Here is a 24,755-nt window from a genome sequence, read left to right on the forward strand (position 1 = left end):
CTTAAATTTCCGACTAATTTTTCAGTCGCTTTTCTGAAGTTTACGGCACCACAAATCCCTGAAGGAGTCGAGGAGAGATGTATATTTTTATTGTACAACTCCCGTCATTTATAAAGGGATTTGCCTGCTTGTAGGGTCACAGTGAAGACATGCAGCTGTTGGTGGTTACACGTCCAAATGTTCCCATGTTGTTCTGCACCTCCCAACAATGTGTTAGACAAAAGTCAGACGGAGAGAGAAGAGGATCCCGTATGGGCTGCAGGGAGCATGCATACGAGCGTGCACATGGGCACGAGAAGGTATCAAGTCAAAGACACAGTAGTGTCATGCAGATGCTGCAGGCTTTGGATTGAGATCTGGTGACTGTGGAGGCCATTGCAGTACAGTGAACACATCAAGCCAAAAAACTCAGTCAGAGATTGGAGAGTGGGAATGCAGTTGTAACAACAGGATGGACATTTGAGGAACGATATGTGGGTGAGCTGTGACTTATAAATGATGCTTAATTAGCATTAAGGGTTATGAGTCAAATCCACCCTCCAGCCAGGTAATCTGGCTTCCACCCACGGTCCAAAGACATGCACTAAAGGGGGCTAATAAATCACTCCCCGCACCAGCACATCACTTCTTTTTTTTCCTCCCTGCCTTCCATTGCTGAGCCTTAGCGAACCTCAGATCAGGGCATTCTTCTCTGATCTCTGCCATTAACTACACTGAGGTTGGAGAACTGCTGATCACTGGATGTTTGTATTCAGTGATCTATTCTTCATAAACCTAGACACAGTGCTGCATGAAAACCTCAGCAACTTCTTACATACCCAAACCAGCCTGTCTAGCACTTAAAACCACCCACTTAAACCACCTTTGTTCCCATTTGGTTACTTAATTTAAACATCCGATCATCTTCATCGTCATGTCTACGTGCCTAAATGTACTGTTTCTACCATTTGATTGGCTTATTAGATGTTTGCTTTGAGATGCCATTTAATGTGTCCTCCCGGTACTAATGAAGTGTTAACCTGTTGACTTTTAAAGCAGCACATGTGACACACACACAAAAAAACCCTAATCTGGAGGCAAACCTCTGATTCTCTTCTCTCTCTGCAGGCGTCATGGTTTTCTTCTGCTTCAGGTGCTCGATCACAGCGTTTTGCTTCATGACCACCTGGAATATGCGACACAGAAGGATGACGGAGTAAACCTCATGGAAATACGAAAAATCAGAAGTATGACATTCATGGTAACAGGTCAGTCAAGGACCTGTTACCGTGAACTTCCAGCAGTTTGATGCGAACAACATCTATCTATAGAAATGTATTGTTATTAAGCACAGCACAGAATGTCAAATACAGATAAAAACAAACACAGGGACAAGCATTGCCAGGATAAAGCTTTATAAACAAAGACAGATCTGAGCTGTAAAATCAAACAGAGTCCAGGTTGAAGGGTGACGAATGTTTATTTACTGATGGCCAGGAGTTTTGGAGTGAGATGATAACCTGACTGTGACAGCTGCGTACATACACACCTGTTTCTGAATGATGTCGCTCTGGCTGGCTGCGTTGAGCGCCAACTCTCTCTTTGCTTCTGCAGCTTGTTTCTTCTTCTGCTGCTGCTGCTCTCTGAGCTGCTGGATTCTCTGCAGTTGCTCTTGGACAGATGCGGCCTGGATGGTAACCACGTTCCCAATCTGTGCAAAGCAGAGTGTGGCAGTCAGCTTGTGCTTTAAATGGGGAGTCATTGGATAGTTTTTGTTTTTTTTTAAAGTGGCTTTGTAAATACAGAAAAAAAGGTAGAGGAATAAAGGATCAGATTATTTAACATCTTCATCCCAATGATGACATTATTGGGGTCATTAGAACATGTGCAATACAATTTTGCTACAAGCTTAATTTTACATCCAACGCATTTTCATTCTGTATTTTCTGAGGATCTAAAGTCCTGGAGTAGCAAGCTGAATCTAATACCTGTCCTCCCTGAGCTGAGGTGGTCCCACTCTGTTGTATCTGGATGGGAAGCTGCAGCTTGATTTGCTGTGGCAGCGTGCCTCCAACCTGCTGGGCCTGCAGCTGGGCCAACACCTGCAGCCACAACACAGAAAATTCACAATTTTAACAAATCACACTGTCAGCTGAATCGCAGTTCAAAGTGGGAAACAATGGCAAATCCACAGACTGCACCAAATTGCAAACTGGTTTACTGCCGGCTGCTGTGAGGCTTTCACTGGAGGATTTTAAATGTGAATAAAAGTCACAGTCATCATCTTTGAGGGGAAAGGAGTGACTGAGGATGCAGTTAACTTTTTTGCTAGTCGTAACTATACCTGCTGCTGAAGTCCAGACACACTGATGACATGGGACGTCTGCTGCAGTTGCAGCTGGGTCGTTCCTTCCTGTGTTTTAACCTGCAGCGAGGTAGGAGACTGGATGGGCATGTGGGCCTGCGTCTGTGGGGGTAACTGGCCCTGAGGGCTGGCCGATGAAGGGGTGCTGGCGGTGGCCAGAGGGGCTGCCCCTGTCTGAATCGGGGCAGCGGCCTGCTGAGCAGGTTGGGCTGGAGTTTTGGTTGAGGTGGAGCTGGGCTGACTGGTTGCTGTTGTGGCTGGAAGGAGAAAAAGGAAACAGCAGACATGCACTTAAATTCAGACATCACATTTAAGTTTCACACTTATTTTTTATCCCTTAATGCAAAGGCCTCATCTGCCCTTCATTTGTCTCTTATCATACCTGTGCTTGACGTGGGCGTAGCAGCTGAAGCCAGCGGTGTGAAGAGGAACCGCTGCACCTGGCCGTTGGGCAGCGCAGCTTGCATGAGCTGCTGACCAGGTCCTGGAATGACAGTGACCCCGTGAGGTATGACCTGCAGCTGGCCGGTGGTCTGACCCTGGCCCTGAACCATCACCGTGAGAGCCTGCTGAGTACCACTGGCACCAGCCTGCCGATCCACACCAGATCCAGCCTGCTGCTTCTGTGGGGGGATGAAGCAGAACGGGAAAGCTTGTAAATAAAATTTTACAGTCCAGTCTAATCCAAAATAAATTGCCTGTTGTAACAAATGTTGATTGCATACCATTATCTGAGGAGTAGTAATACCCTATTTCCCCCACTAATTCCCAAACCTCATTACAACCAGGTGAAATTTGTTCAGGAGGAAAATCAGCACTGCGTACATCTTGTGTATACGAGACCTTCTTTTTAACCCTCCAAAATCCCATCTGAACTCTTTTTTTGATGGGTCTGATGCATCCACAGGAGTCCATCATTTTTTAATTATTTTAAACTATTGTGAGAAAGGGCATTTTACATGTTAACAAATAATTGCCAACAAGCAGAAGGAGCCACTGTCTCTGACTTTTCTGCCACTGCTTAAAACATGTATGTGGTTTAAGGCACCATCCACTTTGTGTTTCATAGTTCATAAAATTGTAAAACACCATTTCTTTAAGAGAAATCCAGATCAGATACAAGGGCAATGCGGTATTGTCTTGTTTTAAATGCAATATTTTTATGAGTGTAAAGCCTTTTTCATTCATTGAATGTAAAGTTAATCCTTTACTGGGTGAAGAACCGTATATGTTAAAGTGATCTGCAACATAAAAGTTAAAAGAAAAAAAATCACAAATATAAAATAAGTCCTGTAACATCAACACTTTTGGTTGAAATGTTAAATTTCCAAGTATTTCAACCCTAGTTTGTCTTAGAAAGACTTAAAGCCCCTAAAAAACTATTAATATCAAATAGGAGTTATGCAATATTCTAAAATTGTCAAGCTGAACATTTATAAATCTGAATACACAATTAAAGATAAACGTATACAGACAAATGTATATCTACAGGTTATTTGTCTTACTTTTAAGAGCAGGATGAGTGTAATATATAACCAAGATCAAATGGTTACAGGCCACAGTGCTGTTTGTTATTTATTTATTTATTTTTAAAAGGCCTATTAAGATCACTTCCAGCTTTATATTTTTACACTTGGCCTCTACTAGAGTCACTTTGCATGACTGACTGCTCAAAAAACATCTTGTTTATCTTAGACCGATCCCTTTTGTGCTCCATCAGCGGATCCACTCTCTCAGAGAAGCTGATTTAGCTCCTCCCCCCTTACGGCCACCTTTGCTTTGTGCCAACTCTATACCGACAGCCTGCCCTTCACTGACAGAAGGATTTAACAGAAGGTGGCACAGCCAGAGCCGTGTGCCTGAGACGACCATACTGAGGATATCCCCTCTCTATGACAACACAGAGCCAAGAGTAAGAGAAAAAAAAAAAGCTGCAAGAGTTTAGAGCACATGGAAAGTAGTCAACTTTCCATACGTGAATTAATAAGGGGAAATTCATTTTAATGCTGCCTGTTGTAGATATGCTGCTTGTGTATGACAGGACCTCACAAACCTGCGTGAGCTGGGTGAGCTGTGCCAGGGTCAGTTTGACCTGGCCTTGCCCCTGTGCTCGTGGGGTGCCGGGTGGTGTCTGGCCTGCTGCCTGTCCCGCTGTGTTGGGACTGGCCACTCCCTGGCCAGTGACCGTGGCGACGGGGCTGGCGGCAGATATTGCCGTGGAAACTGCCTGCCCACGAATGATCTGTGTCACTACCTGCTGTCCACCCTGACCTGAAAGAGAACAATATCACAAATTTAACAACCAGGCAACAAACTGTATAAACAGTGGGTCACTTTTACTCTCATCCAGTAGTTTAACTTGAGTAGTTTTCAGCATTTTTCCCGCCACACTTTGGCCTTTGTGGGGAGACAGTGTTACATGACACTGAATATGATTACTTACAGTAACGAGTCTGTTATACAGTCTGTGTTAACTTATTCAACATAAACCTATAATTTGTTATTCCTGAGAGTCTATAATGGGTAAAATCAAATCCGAAAACAAAATGGTGCAAAAAAATCCCCCCCAAAACACCCATATTTATAACAATGATGGCAACTTTAATATACTTTCAGGGATCGGGTTAGTTTGCCAAAGCAGATAGCAGTACTCCTTTATTCTTTGTTCAGCCAAAATGAATGTAAATCACCTTGTTGGACCACGAGGGGTGTTCGAAGTATCGTCTTTCCCATTGGTCCTGTTTGCTGGACTGGCGTTCGGATCATTGTCATTCCTGGACGGATCTGACTGCCACCTGCCAGAACCTGGAAGATATTATCCATAAAGACAGTATTAATGAATTATTCCAAAGCCAGCAGCTACTTTTTAAACTAGGTCAAAGATCCAGGTTGGGTTCATGCAAAAGAAACATGCCTAAGACTGATTAAAGACAAATAAAGAAATAAAAAGTTCCACAAAATTTGACTTTGCTATAAGGTGTTTATCATAAAGCTACACCGTTTTCTCTATAGACAGCACTCTTACACTCATCTTTGGCTAAATACATAACAGAGTACCCAAATTGCCATAATCTGTATCTTAAAATTTTGTATAGGGAGCATGTGTATAAAGTTATTATCAGTCTCTGCCAACCAGGCCCCTGGGTGGGTCTGGGGCGGGCGTGGGGTTCTGGGGACGCTCCATCTCCGGGCTGGGGCCCTGGCTGGGCCTTGGGTCCTGCTTGGTGTGTCGCCAAGGTTATGGGCGGGTGGGTGCATGGGAGCTCAGCCGTGGCGCGGGGGGTCTCCGTTGCATCGAGCCAACTGGGGGGCTCTTCAACTGGTGGGGAGGCTGTTACATCCTTACCAAAAAAGCCTCAGAATCAGAAAGGGTTTTATTGCCAAATGTTGAGCGGGTTTACAACATTAGGAAATTGCTGCGGTGCTTCAGTGCAAACATACTGTTATAAATACTGTTATAAATTAAGCTTAAATAGACATGAAAATAAAAATGAGAATAAGAATTAAAAGTGCTAAGTAGATAGATATATACATGATATATACATGAGTGCAGGTGGTGATCAGTGCCAAACATGGAATGATGCAGTGAACACAGCGTAGGGTCATGTGTTAGTGGTGGGAACAGTCATACGGTTTTTGTTCATGTGTTCAACAGCAGAGGGGAAGAAACTGTTCTTATGGCGAGAGGTTCTGGTGCGAATGGACCGGAGCCTCCTGCCTGAGGGGAGCAGGTCAAACAGACTGTGTCCAGGGTGAGAAGGGTCAGCTGAGATCCGGGCTGCACGCCCCAGTGTCCTGGAGGTGTACAGGTCCTGCAGAGATGGGAGTCTGCAGCCAATCACCTTCTCAGCAGAGCGCACAACACGCTGCAGTCTCTGTTTGTCCCTGATAGTGGCTCCAGCGTACAACGCGGTGATGGAGGAGGTGAGGATGGACTCGATGATTGCAGTGTAGAATTGCATCATCAGGTTGAATTTCTTCAGCTGCCTCAGGAAGTACATCCTCTGCTGGGCTTTCTTAATGACGGAGGTGATGGTGGGCTCCCACTTCAGGTCCTGGGTGATGGTGGTACCCAGGAAGCGGAATGAGTCCACAGAGGTGATGGGGGTGTCAGTCAGGATGATGGGGGGGAGTGGAGCTGTGTGCTTCCTGAAGTCCACAATAATCTCCACTGTCTTCTGGGCATTCAGCACCAGGTTGTTGTGGCTGCACCAGGACACCAAACGTTCAACCTCCCTCCTGTAGGCAGACTCATCCCCGTCCGAGATGAGTCCAATAACGGTGGTGTCATCTGCAAACTTGATTAGCTTGACAGACTGGTGGGTGGAGGTGCAGCAGTTGGTGTACAGGGAGAAGAGCAGGGGAGAAAGAACACAACCCTGAGGGGAGCCGGTGCTGATGGTCCGGGAGTCCGAGACATTCTTTCCCAGCCTCACATGCTGTTTCCTGTCCGTCAGGAAGTCAGTGATCCACTGGCAGATGGGATCAGGCACATTCATCTGGGAAAGCTTGCCTCGGAGATGGTCTGGAAGGATGGTGTTGAAGGAAGAGCTGAAGTCCACAAACAGCATCCTGGCGTAGGTTCCTGGGGAGTCCAGATGCTGCAGGATGAAGTGTAGGGCCATGTTGATGGCGTCATCTACAGACCTGTTGGCTCTGTATGCAAACTGCAGGGGGTCCAGGAGGGGGGCCGTGAGGGTCTTGAGATAGGAGAGAACCAGGCGCTCAAAAGACTTCATGACCACAGATGTCAGAGCCACGGGTCTGTAGTCATTTAGTCCAGTGATCCTAGGTTTCTTGGGGACAGGGATTATGGTAGAGGACTTGAAGCAGGCAGGCACATCCTAATAGATGCACCTATGGTATAAATTTGGGAACCCTAGGCAATTTTTAGAAAGGTTGAACTCTGACCTTGAGGTTGATGTCACTGGGATTCAAACTTGTTCAAGATTTTTAGTAGCTTTGAAAATCCTACATTGCCTTGTTCTCTATTTATTCTGTTCACAAGATTTTCAGAAAACTTTACCTCTGACCTTGAGATCGTCGTCAGTCCGAGATTTTACTAGACACATCTATGGTATCAATTTGAAAATCCTACATCGTCTCACTCTCAATTTATCGTAGTTTGGATATTCTGCTGTAAGCCTACCCAATCAGCCTTTTACAGCAGAGGGGTAATCACAAAGCTCATCATCAAACGCAATCAAATTGTATTGTGGGGTGTTGGGTGATTCCCATCACTGGCAAACACGGTTGAAAATAATATATCAACACAATTATGAACAAAATGTACAAACTAGAGCTGTAACCTGAGAAAACAACAGCTATACCTGTTGTTGGGAGCCCGCGGTATTGGGCCTGATGTTGAGCGTGGTAGTGCGGGGCTGGAATGTGGTGTAGGTTTGGGCACCTCCTGCCGTGCTGGATGGGATGATTCCCAGCACTTTCTGCTGAACCACACCTGCAGAGAGGAGAGGAGTGGAGAGACAGAAAGGAGGGTGAAAAAATTAGAGGTGAGTAACATTTGAATGAGGTTTCTGAGGGAAGCTTTACAAGTCTAAAAACGACAAAGAAAAGAAGAAAATTTGGACGTGAAGGAAATACTTTCGTGATGGTGTCTGCAAAGACGTGGCTTAAATACATGACAAAGATGTAAATAGTAAGTTTGGATTGCTTATTGCTTTACATTTAACAACTACACAAACATCAAACAAACAAAAATATTCTTAATAAGATTAAAATGCTCAAAACTAAAGTAAATTCTGATGTGAAGCAGCGGTCCTACATTAACTCTGCTGAATAGATTATTTGTAAGTTTCTCTTTTTGCTAGAGGGCCACTTTTTGATCACGGCACTTGTAAATATTAGTTGAGCAGGTAAACAAAATCTTCAAAGGCCCACTGAAAGCTTAGTTGGGTTTTCCCCAACATACCTGAAACCCCCTCATATATTATGCATGAATTTCACATCCTAGTTCTTAACTTTAATCTGACAAAGCCGGCGTTTCATAGCTGTTCACGGGGTTTCTCTGCCTTCACGAGCTCACGTGAAGCTGACGGCAGAAATGGAAACCATGAGAGCGTGGCTCTTTTTCCCTCTGCTCCCTCATTGCTGTGGTTTTTCAACCGCAACCGAGCAGGTAAACCTATATATCAAGGGTTTCCCTCTTCAAACAGGGACGTTAAGCCCGGTCGTAAGACTGAGGGAGTTGCTGCTCTGGTCACACACATCAAACAGGCTTTTCTATGGGCTGGCTGTTTGGAGAGGTCGAGGAGTTGGGATTCCGGTGAGTGGAGAGGTACACTTTTATTCAAAAAGACGAAGGGGGGAAAAAAAAAAGAAAAAAGGAATCCTACTATAGAGGGCTACCTGTCTGGGAAGCAGACCTCAGGGTAAACTTGTTTTCCTGCCTAACTTCCTTAAGCCCTTCCAAACCAAACAGGGCACCAAACAGTCATGCTGGATAAATACATATGTCCATTAAATGGTTACACTCCACCTGAACTTAGTTTCTCCTTCATGGTAACTTCAAAGGCAAGAAAAATCACTTTATGCTTGGTGAGCATCATTCTCATTTTCAATTGATTGCCTCTTTTTTTTTAAATATATATTTAAAGAGGTGTGTAAAATTAACTGTAATGTTCCTTCTTCTTTTTACAGTTTTCTGGGTAAATGGGATTTTGCACTAGCAAGGTGATTCCCAAAGAGCTATTGGCTGAAACTTTGCCATGTGCAGTGTGAACCATTCTTCAAGACTACTTCAAGAAAGTACAAGAAAGCTTGCCTAAGAGATTTCAGTGTGTGTTTCAGAATAAAAGGTGATGATACCAAATAATGAATTCCAATCTTGTCAGCTTATTTGTAAAAATTCTGTTTTTGCCTTATTTCCATTTTTTGTATATGTTTCAATACATCGCTGTAGGGCTGCACGATTAATCGTTACAAAATCGCGATCTCGATTCATACTTATGTGCGATCTCATTTCCAAATGACAACGATTTAAAGAAAGAAAAAAAAAAAGACGACGACGATTGTACCGCATTTTGATCCGGGACGTAATCTGCATGAAAACAAGCGCTCACTCTTCCTGCTCAACAAATGACAAGGGCGGAGCCTTATACCACGTGATATAGAAGCTGTGCCGTGTGATGCTAAAATTAGCAGGGAAAAAAACAACGGAGAGCACATCAGGGATGATGAGAAATTGACAGGAGAAAATCCGTCCCGGTCAACCACCCAAACATCAATAACGGGAACCTTATGCAGCGCTTCCCTATACCCGTCGAACTCCCGCAGGCACAAAGAAATTACGGAGGCTATCACTTATCACCTGACCAAAGATATGGCTCCCATCAACACTGTGCAAAACGAGGGATTTAGGAAAATGATCAACACCCTAGACAAACGCTACACAGTGCCGTCCCGCAACTATTTTTCTGTTGTTGCACTACCTGCTCTATACACGCAGCGTCGAGCAACAGTGGAGACGGAATTACAAGCAGTACAACATTTTGCGGCAACCACAAAACGTGAGACATTTGTTGTTTTTATGTTTATTTATTGTTTTTATGTTCAGTCTCAACTGTTACGAAGTTGATGTGCAGTTAATAAGTGCAATAAATATTTATATTGGAAAAGAAAATCGTGAGAGAATCGTGATCTCAATTCTAAGCCAAAAAATCGTGATTCTCATTTTATGCAAAATCGTGCAGCCCTACATCGCTGCGCATATTTCTAATTTTCCTACCAAAATAGAAATATGTGACACGTGACTCTGGACTATTGCACGGCGCTGTAATCATCAGATGAATTCTTTTTGTGTTTATTTAGAGAAGCCAAATTTCACTTTAACAGATGTAATGTTTAAAAGCACATGCTGACATAATAGCACTGGATATGACTCACATTAGAGCTGTCAGCAGTTTAATGAAGCATGTCAACATGACAGGCCACAACTCCAAAGTGCTGAGCAACATTCATCCCTATAATTTGACAGGGCCACAGACAGAACTGACGGTGTCCAGAACAAACCACCGTCTCCTCCAAGGTGTCAATATTGACATTTCAAACTGCTCAAAAGCACAGGCGTTCGTACAGATACTACAGTTTTGAATCCACAGTCTTGATTTAGAACCTCAGACTACACAAGGCTACCATCCCAAAAACCATCCAACCAAAATAACATCTTCTTAAAAGAATACCACGCCAACAAGACAGAAGCAGACACGGTGTGCCACACCAAACCAGTGACTCATGCTGGCTCACACTGGGCACCACAATGGGGTTGGTGCAGACCAGTCTGGTACAATACGGTACGCCAACCTGGTGCCGTGATTATTATTGCTGCCTCACAGAAAGAAGGTTCTGGGTTAACATTGTGGGCCTTAGTATATAATATACTCTGCATAAATAGAATACAGCAGGGATGGAGTTCATCTAAATTCATAGGACCTAAAAATTGTGTATGAAACTAAAATATTTTTTAAAGAAGGAGCCAATGGCCATAAATTACAATATTTACTAGTATTATTTTCAAAATTCAGTTGAAAAAGTTCCACGTTTGTTGAATGATCTTATCGCCTTCAGTAACTTCAGCAGTCTCTGCATTGCTGCTTTACATCATCTCAAACATTACACACAGAGTTACGTTTGGAAAGACGTTCCTCTCATTCGGTCCACTGTTAAGTTGTATTTAACGCATACAGTTGTAGGATAAAAATTAGGGCTGTGCGATATAAGCAAAATCTCATATCCCGATATAAGAATTCTATCGTCCCGATAACGATATAAATCACAAAAATGTAACATTTTCTGTAAATTCTGTGAATCTCGGGCAGCTCGACTTGCGGGAAGTGTTTCCAGCTGCGCGTCAGGTACCTGGAGTCGAGTGTTTTAACCGATGCATGAAACTATACATTTTTAGACATAAGTTGTAACGGCCGGCGTTTTCTTTGTGAGTATTTTTTTTTTTTACACGGCGTGCTGCAGGGAAAAGCTTGTTCTAACGTTTGAGTCCAAGGTTTATTTCTTAGCACCTGACGGCTCTTATTTGCTTCTCATCCGTAAATACTCGGCATACTCTTTCACGTGATTCTGTTTATTTTGAAAAGTCTCAAAAGGATCTTTGAGCTTTGTTGTGAAAGGTTTATGTGGAAAATACCGTCGTTGTTGCTAACGGCAACGTATAAAAACATGTGCTTGTCCGTGTGTAGTGTGGTTATATTAAATATAAGAGAAAGAGAGAACTTTAAGAAATTAATATAGCCACTACAGTGACCATCAAAACAATTAAAGGAAATTGCCGTAAACAGTTTATTTTGCGACACCACGAAACAAACGATAGCGTAAAATGAAACGATAGATGTTTTTATATTGTCATCCGATATATATCGTTATATTGAACAGTCCTAATAAATTCATTCTTACTTTTCATTCCCTTTAAACAGGCAACAAATATATATATATTTTTATCTTTGGAGTGACAAAACAGAAGTGCATTGCATTCACATCTACAAATGCAAATGATTGTAGTGAAACCGTAATTCAGTTGCACGTTAATTCTCATGTAATAGAAATCTGTCAACAAACAATTTAATCACTGATGGAGGATGGACAAAGGAAGAAGCCATTAAACTCTTTCCCCACATCAGGAACACTTTCCTTAAAATTGTCAGCTAGTTGAAGTTTGTCACTACACGCAACCACTTTTCTGACCCATTATTATCATAAGATATATACACACACGTATATATTGGCTACATCAGTTGTTTTCACAATTCGTTTCATGTCCTTAATTTAGAAAGCCATGCTTGAAATGATGTACGATATTTTAGGGTAAAGAAACGGGGCCAGAGAACAACTGAAAAAGCAAACTAAAGCTACCAGTGAATCAGAGAACAAATCAGCGATGCAGGGTGATAAATCTAGATCTAAACCAAGCTAAATACAGTATTTTAGATGCATGTAATTTCATGCCCATTAAGAAAAACATGGTCGCATTTGAACCATGGTGAATCTGCGACAGCTGTGTGACTGATTCTGAAAGAGTGCTTTAAATATTGACCAGCTATCCTGATACTTGAGCCCTGCAGTTCCCCTAAGTCGTGTTGTTGGCTCGCTGACCGTCGCATTCAAGGACAAAAGGAACGCCTGATTTGAAAGGTTCAAAAAGTCCGGCTTGCAGCAGCTGGCACCAATAACATTTATGAAATGAATAAAGACAAGCTCAGTCCCCCTGGAGAACTCTGTGTGTGGTTAGTACGCTAAATTACCTACAATGGCATCCAATTCATGGGCCAGATCTAATTTGGCCCCTCTGACACATTTTAAATGCTGCTGGTGTGGATCTGATGTGAGGCAATGAAAACAAACACACATGCATCCCCCAAATGGACGGAAAGAAGAAATGCTGCCCGAGGTCTGCCTCTGAGGTGTGACTTATTAAAACCAGCAATACCTCCTTGCGAAGTTGGCACGTTGACTGTGACGATCTTGCTGTTGGCAGGTAGTGGCAGCTTAGTGGTCACAACCTTTCCACCAACAGAGGTTCCCGTAATCTGGAAAGTGTGCCCACCAGATGTGGCCACCGTGGTCTCTGAGCCTGCTCCTAATTAAAGGAAGGAAATAAACAAAAGGTACCTTAAATACAGCAACACTGCAAATTCAATAATATTTCCCTTCTAATTAACGCACATAACCACTGTGCTTAAGACACAACACAGGAAATCAACACACTTTAGAAATGCTTTACAGTTTGCTGAGTTGAATTAATAAAAAAAATAAGAGAATTAAAAATTAGAAAAGAGCTATGCCTAATAAAATGTCATCTCCAGCACCAAAACATATTTAAGACATTTATGCATTATGGCCTCCTCTGAAGGTGATGCAAGCTGTCACCCGTCTGTGCATAAACTGTGGTAAGGACTTGCTCTCCATTTCTGGATGAGTACAGCCTGCAGCTGTGCAATGAACACATGAACCCAGCATGTCCCAGGCACGGTCAACAGGAAACAAAATGAAGCTAAACGCTGGCCTAAGTAAGAGCCTGCATGTGCTCATGATCCAGAGGAGCCCACGATCCTCTGGCAGTGTGGGGACAGGAACTGTCCGGCTGAAAAAGCTGCAGGGCGGGGTGCAGTCGGATTAGTTGGAGGACCTCATCTCTGTGGCTCCAGTGAGATTTCCATTAAGAACAATCAGATGTTTGCTGTCATGGAGATGCAAGGGTGCAGCAACACCTCTGACACGGATGCCAGCATCCAGCATAACAACAGCCCAGCCTTGATGAAGATCAGTTATGGCTCATGGTGACATACACAGTTTGTTCTCTTTTGTTTGTGTGCATGTGTGTGTGTGTGTGTTTGTTTTCTGAAACAGCTCCCTTGCAAGTGCAGTAAATCAAGTCAATTGTGAGCAACTGGTTCAGTTTGTGTTCAGTAAACAAATTACTAATCCATGACTAGAATAGTTAGACTGTAAATTGATTTTAAATTTTTAATTATTTCTTTTTGTTCACATAGCTCTAAAACAAATCCACTTCCTGGTACCAGCACCTGTTGATATATATAGATCTTAAGCATTGTTCTGATAGGTCCTACAACTTTATTTAGTATTCAGGATATTATAAAAAATCTATAAAAATACTCCAAATGCTGATTATTAGTTACACTGTAAAGTACCTTGTGTGCTTTGACCCTGCTTCACCCAGGTAGCAAACGACTGCTGGAAGTTTTTGTTCTGCTGGAATGTGACAGGGGTCCCCATCTTGGTGGACAGGACCACCTTGGTGCCGGGGGTGCCCTGGCCTGACAGTGAGCCAACGATCACTTTGGGTGTGGCAGCAGGTGTTGCAGGACTTCCTGCTGGGGTTGTGACTGAGCCTGGTTTCTGCTCAAGACGTTTCTGAAAGAATAAACAAGTTGATCACAACATTAACTTATTTATTTTTTAAAAATCCCCAAAACAATAAAATACCGTGACCTGGACTTGTTTATCTTTTTATCCAGGTGGGACCACAGATGTCCTTTTTTTCCCCACTCTCACAAAGACAAAAGTTTTACCGTAAGTTTGAAAAATAAATCAATGATTGAATAAATAAATACAATAAAATAAAATAAATTGATAAAAACTGAACCTCACTCACCTTGGCCTGCTCAGCTGCCTGAGCTTTCTCTTTCTCCACCCTGTGAAATGAGAATATGTGAAAAAGGTTAAAAGATAAAAAGAACAATTAAAAGATTATTAGAAATTTATTGAATTTGTCAAATTCTTAAGTAATATGCAAGTAGGATGTCTAGAGTGACGGAGTTAAATACTAAAAGAAAAAAAACCTCCAGTGAAATCAACTTTTAGCCCTTCCAGCATATCTCGCACAAATCTAACCCGACGATTTACTTCTAGCTGAGTCAGAAAATTCTTCTTCTGAAAAGAAATCTTCTGGAACAATATCTGGCTCTCAGTATGGCATGTTTCTATACTGACTAATATAATTAGTCCTACACAGGACGCGCAAACATATTCCGCTTAAATTTGTGACTCTGACCTTTCTGAGAAGGCTCTAATCTCCCAGAGGTCCAGCTCCTCCTCGGCTACCCAGGTCTCAATCACCACTGGGCCAGTCTGCTTGGCAGGCTCGGGCTTCTTGGGGCGCAAGGCACTGGATCGCAGACCCTTCCTCTGTGGGGTGTGGGTTTCTGGCAGAAAGATGAACAAATGATTGACGACAATTTGTAATTACATTTGGTATTGGACAGAAACGGGGCCCATGTAAATGTGTCAGTTTTACAGCCTGGTTACAATAATAACTTGTAAAATATAAATTAAAACAGACTGCACATCCTTTAAAACCAATATTTAGCAATAAATAATACAAAGACAGCATATCCAATGCTGAAATACTGAGCAACAACCAACTATTGCAGGGAAACCAAACAGAAGAAAGAAAAAACTGTATTTAAACATTTATAGTATGGTTTTATTTATACAGTTTAAAAGTTCAAAACAGGTTTGCATATTTCTGTTATTAACAAAGAGTTAGCAATGTAATAGTTTCACTTTGTGTTTGATGGTGAGAAACGACATGAGACGATTTTGTTTTGTTTGTTTTTTAATAAATGTGAAAAAAGAAAAGTCTGTTTTACCTTTTGGAGTTTCTGGCACTCCAAGGGGGCAGATGATTTTGCGTATGCAGTACTCTGAGCGGATGCCGTATGGTCCCACATCGCGGCGCTTGATGATCTCGGTGGTGGTGATTTCAGTATCTGATGTCTCTGTAGCAATGAGTGGGGATAGGGCTGGGTTGGTATGGTGATGAGGAGGAAAGCCCGAAAAGATGGAGGAAACGCACTCCAACATAAAAACAGTGATGCCCAAAAATGTTTTGCACATGTTTTCTCTATTATTCTGTTGGGCCAGCACAGGGATAAGTATAGAGAGAGAGGACATCAAGAAGCAAAGACACTACAAGTTGGAATTTTTGGGAAGACAGCAGTTGCTGACCGGAAAGATTACCATGCCTTACAACAGCGGTCCCCAACCCCCGGGCCACGGACCAGTACCGGTCCGTGAGTAGTTTGGTACCGGGCCGCGAGAGTTGAGGTTCGGGTGTGAAATATATGGTTTTCAGGGTTTTTAGCGTTATTTTGTTATCGTTTTTGTCGTTTACTCGGTTTTTCTGGGTCGTTTCACGTGTGTTATGAATAAATCTTCTTTTTTTTCGGTACCGGTACTAGTTTTATTTTGTTGTATTTATCCGCGACACCTTAAAGGCCGGTCCGTGAAAATATTGTCAGGCATAAACCGGTCCGTGGCGCAAAAAAGGTTGGGGATCGCTGCATTACAAGTTAGTAAAAAGAAACCAATTGAAATAAAATCCTGAAAAAAAAAATCTGGACTTACCTCAAAATGAAAAATAAATAAATAAAAATAACATTTATAATCCAAGCTGTAGCTGGAAGCACTTATTTAGCATAACACCTCTGTAGGAGTTTGTTGCCATTCCTCACAGAAAATGGATGAAAACTGTAAATGATTATTGGAACTGTTGAAGGTCTACCTGTACGCGTGGTGCCGACAGCAGCGGACGGTTTCACGGCCATGTCGTCCCATCTCAGACAGGCCCACAGGAGCCTCAGCATGAGGCTCACTCCAGCCATAGACTTAACTGTCTGCAGTCGATACCTGGACAGATAGATACCGATTACATTAAATTATCTACCACATTATTCCAAAGAAATAATGCACACAAACAGGCCTCATGAAACAGGAGCCTTTTTCCTCCTTTCACAGCACCACTGTGCTCCCTGTCTCGTTGTTGTATAGTGCAAATTAATATTTGAATCAGGCTTAGAAACACTACTGACAGCACTTAAGGTGTCACTGAAATGACTGACTCAGAGTTACAGAAAACACGATCATGGGTCTGGAAGCGGCAGAATAAAAACAAACGAGAGTTGTTGGTGATGATGTTGACACTTCACGCCTGTTTCCACTAAAGAAACAGAACAGATCCCTGCAGGGCTATTTATTTCTACAAGGCAAATCAAGCAAGTAAACAATTCTGAACATAACAGACTCTTCTCAGTCTAGAAATAGACAACAACATCTCATCCATCAATAAATAATTTCCAAAAGAAGGAAAAATCCCTTCCTTATATCGTTATGACTGCTATGACAATGAGGTTAGCATTTGGATATCGTCATTAACGGCATCTTAAACATCTGAAAAAACACAATCGTCACAGGGCTTATTATGTGTACGGGGTCTGGTGGATATTCCCTTTCCCATGTGTAACCGCAGGTGGAAAAATATGCCTGGGTTGCAGGGCTTGGTCAGCGCGCAAAGCGAACATCGTGACACCTCTCCGACCACCGAATGATTCATGTCTCCTTTGGAACTCTGAGGTCGGGTCAAAATAACCAGAGGTCCCCGTGTGACACCAGAGTCAGAGCTACAGCATCACCCGAGGCCAAAGCCACGAACGGCAGACAGGAAGAATGAAGACATAACGAACAATAAATCACCAGGACATGGCGCTCTGCCAAAGCTGGGAAACTGTTTAAAGGGGAAGGATGAGAAGCGAGCGCTTATAAAACTTAGAAGAAACACAAAAACTGCTTTTGTATAATCCTACAAGAACCACAGAGCAATACAGAGATGATTACGCACTGTGTCACACTTGCGCTCTGGCTATCATTACTTAAGTTTTCTTCTTAGGAAAAGAAAGTGTGGTTACAGAGAGTTTACACTGTGAAATGCTGCATTTTTGAGCTCATTTCCTGGATATTACATTTCAAGAGAAATGAGAAGTCCAGTAAAAAGAACTCATTAAGAACATTTTTAATTGCAGTGCTGCTGGACACAATATGACATGAAGCGGAACCTCACAATATCTGATAAAAGTGGATAACCTTGGTTATACCATGATGTTCAAAAGCCATTTAATGTAATTCTAATTCGATGATTATGCTGCTCCAAAATCTGAAAAAAGACAGCTCCTTTGGCCTGCTCTTTTACTCACAGCGGGTAGAATCACCAGTTAACATAACAAGCACGTGTTTTTTAACTGTGGGCGATCATGAGCTCTAAAGAAAGCCTCCAACTGCCTTTGAACCAAGAAACGCCTTGCAGTAAGGCGACATTGAAACCATCGGAGCACTCCGAACACATCCAAAGGAGTTGACACAGTAAGTATTTCCACATATTTGACTTGACAGATTTTTACGCCCCACCTGATGTAAGCCTCAAGAAATTTGCATCTCCTCCCGGGATACAACCAGGGAACTCAGCTTATGAACCAAGGAGGATGTCCTCGCATTTTACATATTTTGAAATATACTCCCTCTGAATGGCCATTAATTAACAGTTAAAAGCAATATGTTGTTGTTGTTTTTTAAAATTTCCTTCAGTCTATTCAATTCAGGGTCACGGTCTGACTGGAGACTATCCCAGCTATCACAGGGTGAGAGGGAGGGTATACCCTGGAGGGGCTGCCTGGCTATCACAGGCCTACAGCAGACCGACAGATCACCATTCATGCTCACATTCACACTTACGTCCAATTCTGAATGACCAATCAAAGGAACATGGGAAATAACCAGACCTACGAAGTTACGCTCAGGATGCCCATGCTCGGAAATGATAAAAAAAGGATCAAACAAGATTAAACTCCTAAGTAGTTTCCACCGCCGGAGACAAGAAAAGGAAACAAATGATAATGAAGATAATGAGCTGGCAATGTCTCTTCTAGGCTTTAAAGATCAACTTGCTTCCACTTTTGCTTTTTCTATTCATGCTTAAAGAAATATGGATCTTATCTAAGACTCAATACAGATAATAGAATTTAATAACACACCGGCTTCAGAGAGAGAGGACAGTAAGTAAGACGTGTGTGAGGAAGACAAACTGAGAATGGGACCTTACCTCCAGGTGATGCCAAACGTAGGCCTGGGCGAAGGATACGGCCAGATATCAAGTGCTGGCTTAGCATTGTAACTAAACACTGGCACCTCACGGAATCCGCCTCGCCTGGCCAGGATCTTTAAGTCATCGTGCGGAAGTACAAAAATACTCTTCCGGCTGCTCTTGGTGACAAACTTGCAGTAAGAGGGAAGAGCTGTGTCCGAGCGGGTCTTCTTAGTGCGGGAGAACTTGAGGAGGCGCACACGGCCCTTTGTTGACGAGTCCTCCTCGCTCACGGTAACAGACGACACTGAGGTTTTACCGCTGGCGTCAGTAGTTGATTCGCCCACAGAAGCTAAAAGTGTTGTTTTCTGCTCTTGTGTCACCATTTCACTCTGGCTGTCTTCAGACTGGCCATCGAGCCCCGGGGAGAGGATTTTGGTCACAGTTGTTTTGGTCATGGTTGTGAGGGTAGACACGGCGCTGCTCTCTGTTGTCGACACTACAGGCACCACCGGTTCTCCAGATGTCGTCGACGGCACCTTGGCTATCCTCATTTCAGTGGAAAGTACTGTGGTGGTAGTGGTGGTGGAGGTTGTGGTTACCTGTGTGATGATGGTCTTGACTGGTTCTGTCGCCCCACCGCTGCCGTTCTCCTCTGCAAAGTCGTCGCTCAGACTCGACTCCTCCGCTGAAGGTATAGGAGAGGGAGCCATTCTTATGATCTTGACGCCAAGACTGGGTTTGGTCTCTGTGCACTCAAAAGATGATGTGCTGTTGTGAACATTCGGAGTATGCTCTGCGGGTGTGTCTACGTTATTTTCCAGCTTTGTTTTCTTCAGTGGAGGTTTGTAATCTTGGTCAGAATTTGTAATCTTGCTTTCTGCCTCTACCTTAGAAGCTAAACAATTTTCTTTGACCCTAACCTCCGTGCTAGTGTTTAAAGAAGCAAGATCCCCGTTCACTAGAGGCTTTTGCTGCGTGGTGTCTTTCAGCGACACAGCAAGCCGTTGTTCATCTTCATCCTTCCCAATACTGTTCACTTTGGGCTGAGGCCTGTTGTTGAGCATGCCATTATTTGAGCTCACCACAGAGTTACCCAGCATGTTTTCACCCCCAAAACCATCATTACCATTTACCTGAGGGAGAGGAGAAAGTGGCTCGGGAGTGCCAGTTACAGTCCTACCATCTCCAATATCTTGCATATTGTCTTGACTATCCTCTGGCCCCATACCGTTTTCCTCTGTGCTCAAATGCACTGAGCCTAAAACTTCTGTGTTTTGGGGAATCGGTTTTAAAGGAGCTGTGTCTTGACTGTCTTTTTGGTCAAGACCACTTCTAAATGTCACTGCAGCATTCAGTTTTAATTTGGGTTCCTCAGACCCTTCATTCTCAGTAAGCGCAGCCTTCGTAACATCTGATGCTACACAGTCTGCTTGTTGCTCTAAAGAACTAGCTGTTGTTTCTTGCACATTGGGGAGTTTAACAACCTCTTGCCCTGAACTAGCTTCCTTTGGCCCCGTAGTCCTTTCATTTTCCACCAATTTCTGGGGCGAGGAGGTGGTTTGGTGTTGTGGTGAATTTGAATTTTCACCTGTACTGCTACTGTCTTTGGGTGTGGAGTCTATAACAGGAGAAGGAAGAGGAGTGACAATCTTATCTGTAGTTTTAGAGAGCTCATCCCGACTCTCCCCTTCTACTTTTTGTCCTCCAACTTCTCCTTGCCCTGGAGTTTCAGTTGTGGAAGGTTTCTCCTCCACTTTCACAGCTTCACCCAATGTGAGATGTGTCTGAGTGAGAGCTTGGGGCTTGAGTGGTGACCGTGGCCGGACCGGAGTGCTTAGAGCAGGGGTTGGTGTGGATGAAACTTGTTTAGGCTCCTGGGGTTTGGAGGCTGACACCTGTTCCCTTTGCCTCTCTTCGATAATGTGCTGCTTCACTCTGCGTTCAAGTAGACTGTCCAGTTTGGAGGACTTGACCTTCTTCTTGTAAGCAATGCGGGTGAGGAAGCCTTTGCTGACATCCACTACGTCGTAGTTAAATGGTCGCTGAAGGCTTTCTGTTGGCTCCTCTTTCAGGGAATCCTTATCTTCCTGAATACAGGAACCTGGAGAGAAAACAATTCAGATTAAATGTGTTTCTTTACATTAGAATCATAAGTATTAGAGCTGAAGTAGTTTAAAGTAAATGACCACTCATAGTATACATGCAACAGAACGCAATGTTAATCAGTCATACTTTGCACTTCATCTGACGGCGAGTCTGTTGAATCCACTTCCATCTTCGTTGGCAATTCCTCTTTCGCCTTCTCCTTTTCATCTAAATCTTCTTTCTTTTCTTCGTCCCTCTTCTCATTTGACGTTTGTTGATCTGTCAGTGGCTTGGGGAGGCCAGAGGAGTCTTCTTCTGTGGCTTCGCTGCTTGTTGCAACAGCTCCCTGAGCTTCTGGTGTGACTACACTAGGCCGTCGACTCAAGTCCAGCAGAGTACACTTCTTGCCAAGTTTAGCATCTTTGAAAAACAGAATGAGAGGACAACCTTATATTAAGCTGCTCACACATTGTTATTATATTAACTGAGCAAATTAGCAGGACAGACCATCAATAATTGAATTTACTGGGAACTTTTGAGAAAATTAAATTAAATACCCCAGGACATCACCATAAATCCAGAGAAATTTAATTCACTGTTGACCAATAAACACAAACAATAACACGTAAAAATAACTGAATGAGGTACAAATCTGTCTAATAACTAAAAAGCACAGTATATGCCATAAAAGCCTCCTGTTCCACACCTTCCAGTTCTTTGCGGTAGTTGGCGTTGGTGTTTCCTGGAAGTCTGGGAACAAATCGTGGCACATAAGTTTTACTGATCCAGCTCCAGCCCCCGTAGCCTGTAACGCGATACTCCTCTCCTTTCTGCTTCCACACCTACATGTAGGACAAGAAAGTAGGCAAGAAAAGAGGAATCAGGTAAAGCGAAAATATTCACATGGGGGGGAAATATGTGGTGGGAAACTAAGAGGGTGATCATACAAAAAGCTTTAAGGTTACAAAGTTATTTGCACACCGATCACTAACTTTCAGCATCAAAGAGCCTTTGATCGGCCCTCATGCATGTATGCACAACATGCACTTCAGTGTTTCCCACTAAAAGGACTCATTTTCCAAAGTTTCAATGCAGATGTAGATTAGACCGACACACTGCAGTTACCATTAAAATTAGTGCACAATCATTTCACAAGTGCATCTAAGCATGATTGCCTATCTTACCATTTACATATTTGTCATTTAACTGTGGTCTTCCTGCACAGTATTAAGTACAAATTTACACATGGTCCAATCTGAAATGATGTGCTAATCTCTGGATGAGCTTATCCAGGTTTACATATGAAATCCATCATCCATTCAATAATTCATGTGCCAGAATTTAAATAATCAGTTCAACTGCAGCAATTTGTGCGGCGCCTACCTGATGTTTTATTGGAAAGGTGTATTTGACCCAGGTGGCCTGTTGCAACGTCTCCTCATCCTCCAACTTCTTCTCCCTTTTCTTTACTTTTTCTTTCTCCTCACGCTCCATGGATGTCATGCGATTTAACCTGAAATGCATTTTAAATTGTCATACAGCTCGTACATTTTAAATGTTTCCATCTTTATGCTAAGAGAAGCAGAAAACAAGTCGTTTTTGAGCAATCTGCATCTGAAATTTTGTTTTCATAGAATGCTGCATCAACAATATTATCATTGCTGCATGTGATAACATCATACAATGGCGATGGATCACAAAAACTTCTTCCTTTCAAACTCTGATTAAAGATGAGGAGATGACAGCAAGTCTTGAAACCATTCCATGAAAACCTCCCACATATACACACTGATAGAAGTCCTTGAAACGCCACTTTCTCTCTCACTTACTAACAGTTCGGGCTTACACATACACACATTCTGCTCTTAACCTTGTGAAATCTTGGACAATCACTTCTTTAAAAGAGCCCTTGTGTTGCTGAAGCAGTCGTAGAGGCAGGGGTGGGTGGTGGCTGGTTGTGGACTTGCAATCTAAATATTATGCCTCACAGCCAGGGTGGGCCTTTTGATCTGATCTGGGTAAGATCAGCTCTGCCAGTTAACTGCATGCACATCCCCCCCATGTACATGCACTGAAAGCTTGTTTGAGCAATTCAAGGTATTTGAATTTTTTTGTAAAACTCAATTTATTTGTGTTTGTGAAGCGATAGCAGCATGTATGGTGCGCACTGTAAATATGTAAAGATTTTCATACCTGGTATGGCCCAGTGAATCCTTCCAGATGGGCAACATGGCCACAGGTTTGATTGCACACTCCAGGATGGCCAGAGCCAGTGCAAACTCTCTGGCCTTACTGCACATCTGAACTGCTTTGATCCAATTGGTCCTTGAAAGAAAAAAAATAAACAAAAACAACATTTTAGCATGTTTCGACCTCCTCCTGTACTCTGGGTTCTTTCAGATTTAGGCTACAGAATATTTGTAAGCGGACAGTCTGACCACGATTTGCTTTTACATCTGTTAAAAATGCTACTTTGACCCAAAAAGTAACTGATTTACTGAAAGATGTTAACCTCACTAGCAAGTTATGACATAAAACCTAAAACCCACTAAACAAAGCCAGTGGAGCACATGAGATATTATTGTTATATCCTTTTATACCTGTGTGACGCCCAGTTCGGGTGCATGAATGGTGCTGGAACATTGTTCTCCAGCTGAATGATAGTGAGCCTCAATGTGGAGATAGTCAGAACCTTGGAGCCATAAATGGATCCGTTCCACTTAAACTCTCCTGCTGGTGTCATGCAGAATTTGTGGGAGAGATGCCGCCTCTTGTCATGGTCCTGTAAACAAACAGATAAATGGAATTTAGTTGGGAATTGGAATCCAGTAACTCAAAGAACTAAATGAGATTTTTCACTTGGAACTTAATTCCACATCTGTAACTAGATAGTAACTGGTGTAAACTGCCACATATAACAAGTAAAGACACATATGTTCACAAGTGAGGACAACTTCAATGTGACTAGCACTACCATAAAAACAGTAGAAACACATGCAAATAAAAACAGCAGAAGAATACCGTAACCAAAGAGCCAGGCAGACAGATGCAGTAATGAAAGAACATTCAAATGTTAGAAATAAAGATGTCATGCTACTTGCCTCTCTGTGCTGGTGCTTGTTGAGGGCCAGGGCGTTGGAGCTGTACTGGTTATGGTAGATGCGGTACTTGCCCTCCTGCCCAAGCTTGAAGTATTGGCTGAGGGTCCCCTTCATTACCACATCTTTGCTGCTGCGTGTGCTGACGCGAGTGATGTCACCTTGTGCGTTTACTACCAGTACCTAAAAAAGTAAGCAAAGAATGAAAATCCAGTTGGAATGGAAAACGTGTCCCTATTGTCTTCTTCCCATCACTCCCAACTGTTCACAGCAAATGCCTGCCCCTCCCTGACCCTGGTTTTGCCAGAGGTTTTTTCCTGCAAGAAGGGACTTTTTCATTCCCACTGCTGCTAAGTGCTTCCCAATTGTTGGAGCTTTCTCTCCATTATTTTAGGGTCCTAACATGACAATTTTAAGAGCCTTAAGTGGTGCTATATAGATAAAAGTAATCTGAATTGAACTACCCACACTGACAATGCAGCTTTGAAATTAGCTAAAGTAAAAAAAAAAAAAAAACAAAAAAAAAAAACTTATGAAAACGTGTATGAGTATGACACGCCTGAACAACCGCCGCGTTATATCGTAATATCCAGCGTTACAGTAGGTGGTTCAGGTGAAGATGATAATGTATGTTTATTTTCAATACCAATGTTGTCTCTGTGCATTTTCCAAGTCACAGTAAAATTATTACCAGCAATAACGAAGCATTCCCTGAACCTTTCATTATATCCTTAAACAAGCTCCTCCTCCCTTTTCTCTTACATTTACTATTGCTGACTGTAATTTTACAGCCAGCAATAAATAAAAAAAATAGACAATATGA

General features: G+C 42.7%; 1 protein-coding gene across 6 annotated transcripts in view; it reads right to left on the reverse strand.

Annotated features, from left to right (window-relative positions):
• Positions 1 to 24,755, reverse strand: part of LOC101465587 (nucleosome-remodeling factor subunit BPTF) — a 56,655-nt gene that overhangs the window by 15,000 nt on the left and 16,900 nt on the right. For 5 of the 6 annotated variants that reach the window (XM_004539217.3, XM_004539216.3, XM_004539213.3 and 2 more), the window contains 21 exons: positions 23,936 to 24,115; positions 23,435 to 23,616; positions 23,028 to 23,159; positions 22,218 to 22,347; positions 21,541 to 21,676; positions 20,982 to 21,254; positions 18,765 to 20,850; positions 16,398 to 16,522; positions 15,484 to 15,636; positions 14,886 to 15,036; positions 14,487 to 14,526; positions 14,023 to 14,245; positions 12,801 to 12,950; positions 7,675 to 7,805; positions 5,035 to 5,149; positions 4,398 to 4,615; positions 2,727 to 2,967; positions 2,324 to 2,601; positions 1,968 to 2,081; positions 1,529 to 1,690; positions 1,083 to 1,165 (listed from right to left, as the gene is read on the reverse strand). In XM_004539217.3, coding sequence (XP_004539274.1) covers positions 1,083 to 1,165; positions 1,529 to 1,690; positions 1,968 to 2,081; positions 2,324 to 2,601; positions 2,727 to 2,967; positions 4,398 to 4,615; positions 5,035 to 5,149; positions 7,675 to 7,805; positions 12,801 to 12,950; positions 14,023 to 14,245; positions 14,487 to 14,526; positions 14,886 to 15,036; positions 15,484 to 15,636; positions 16,398 to 16,522; positions 18,765 to 20,850; positions 20,982 to 21,254; positions 21,541 to 21,676; positions 22,218 to 22,347; positions 23,028 to 23,159; positions 23,435 to 23,616; positions 23,936 to 24,115 — 5,303 coding nt within the window. The remainder of the gene's footprint in view (positions 1 to 1,082; positions 1,166 to 1,528; positions 1,691 to 1,967; positions 2,082 to 2,323; positions 2,602 to 2,726; positions 2,968 to 4,397; positions 4,616 to 5,034; positions 5,150 to 7,674; positions 7,806 to 12,800; positions 12,951 to 14,022; positions 14,246 to 14,486; positions 14,527 to 14,885; positions 15,037 to 15,483; positions 15,637 to 16,397; positions 16,523 to 18,764; positions 20,851 to 20,981; positions 21,255 to 21,540; positions 21,677 to 22,217; positions 22,348 to 23,027; positions 23,160 to 23,434; positions 23,617 to 23,935; positions 24,116 to 24,755) is intronic. The other variant, XM_004539214.3, reaches the window with a different exon arrangement.

This window comes from Maylandia zebra, linkage group LG6 (genome assembly GCF_041146795.1).
Source record: "Maylandia zebra isolate NMK-2024a linkage group LG6, Mzebra_GT3a, whole genome shotgun sequence".
NCBI lineage: Eukaryota > Metazoa > Chordata > Actinopteri > Cichliformes > Cichlidae > Maylandia > Maylandia zebra.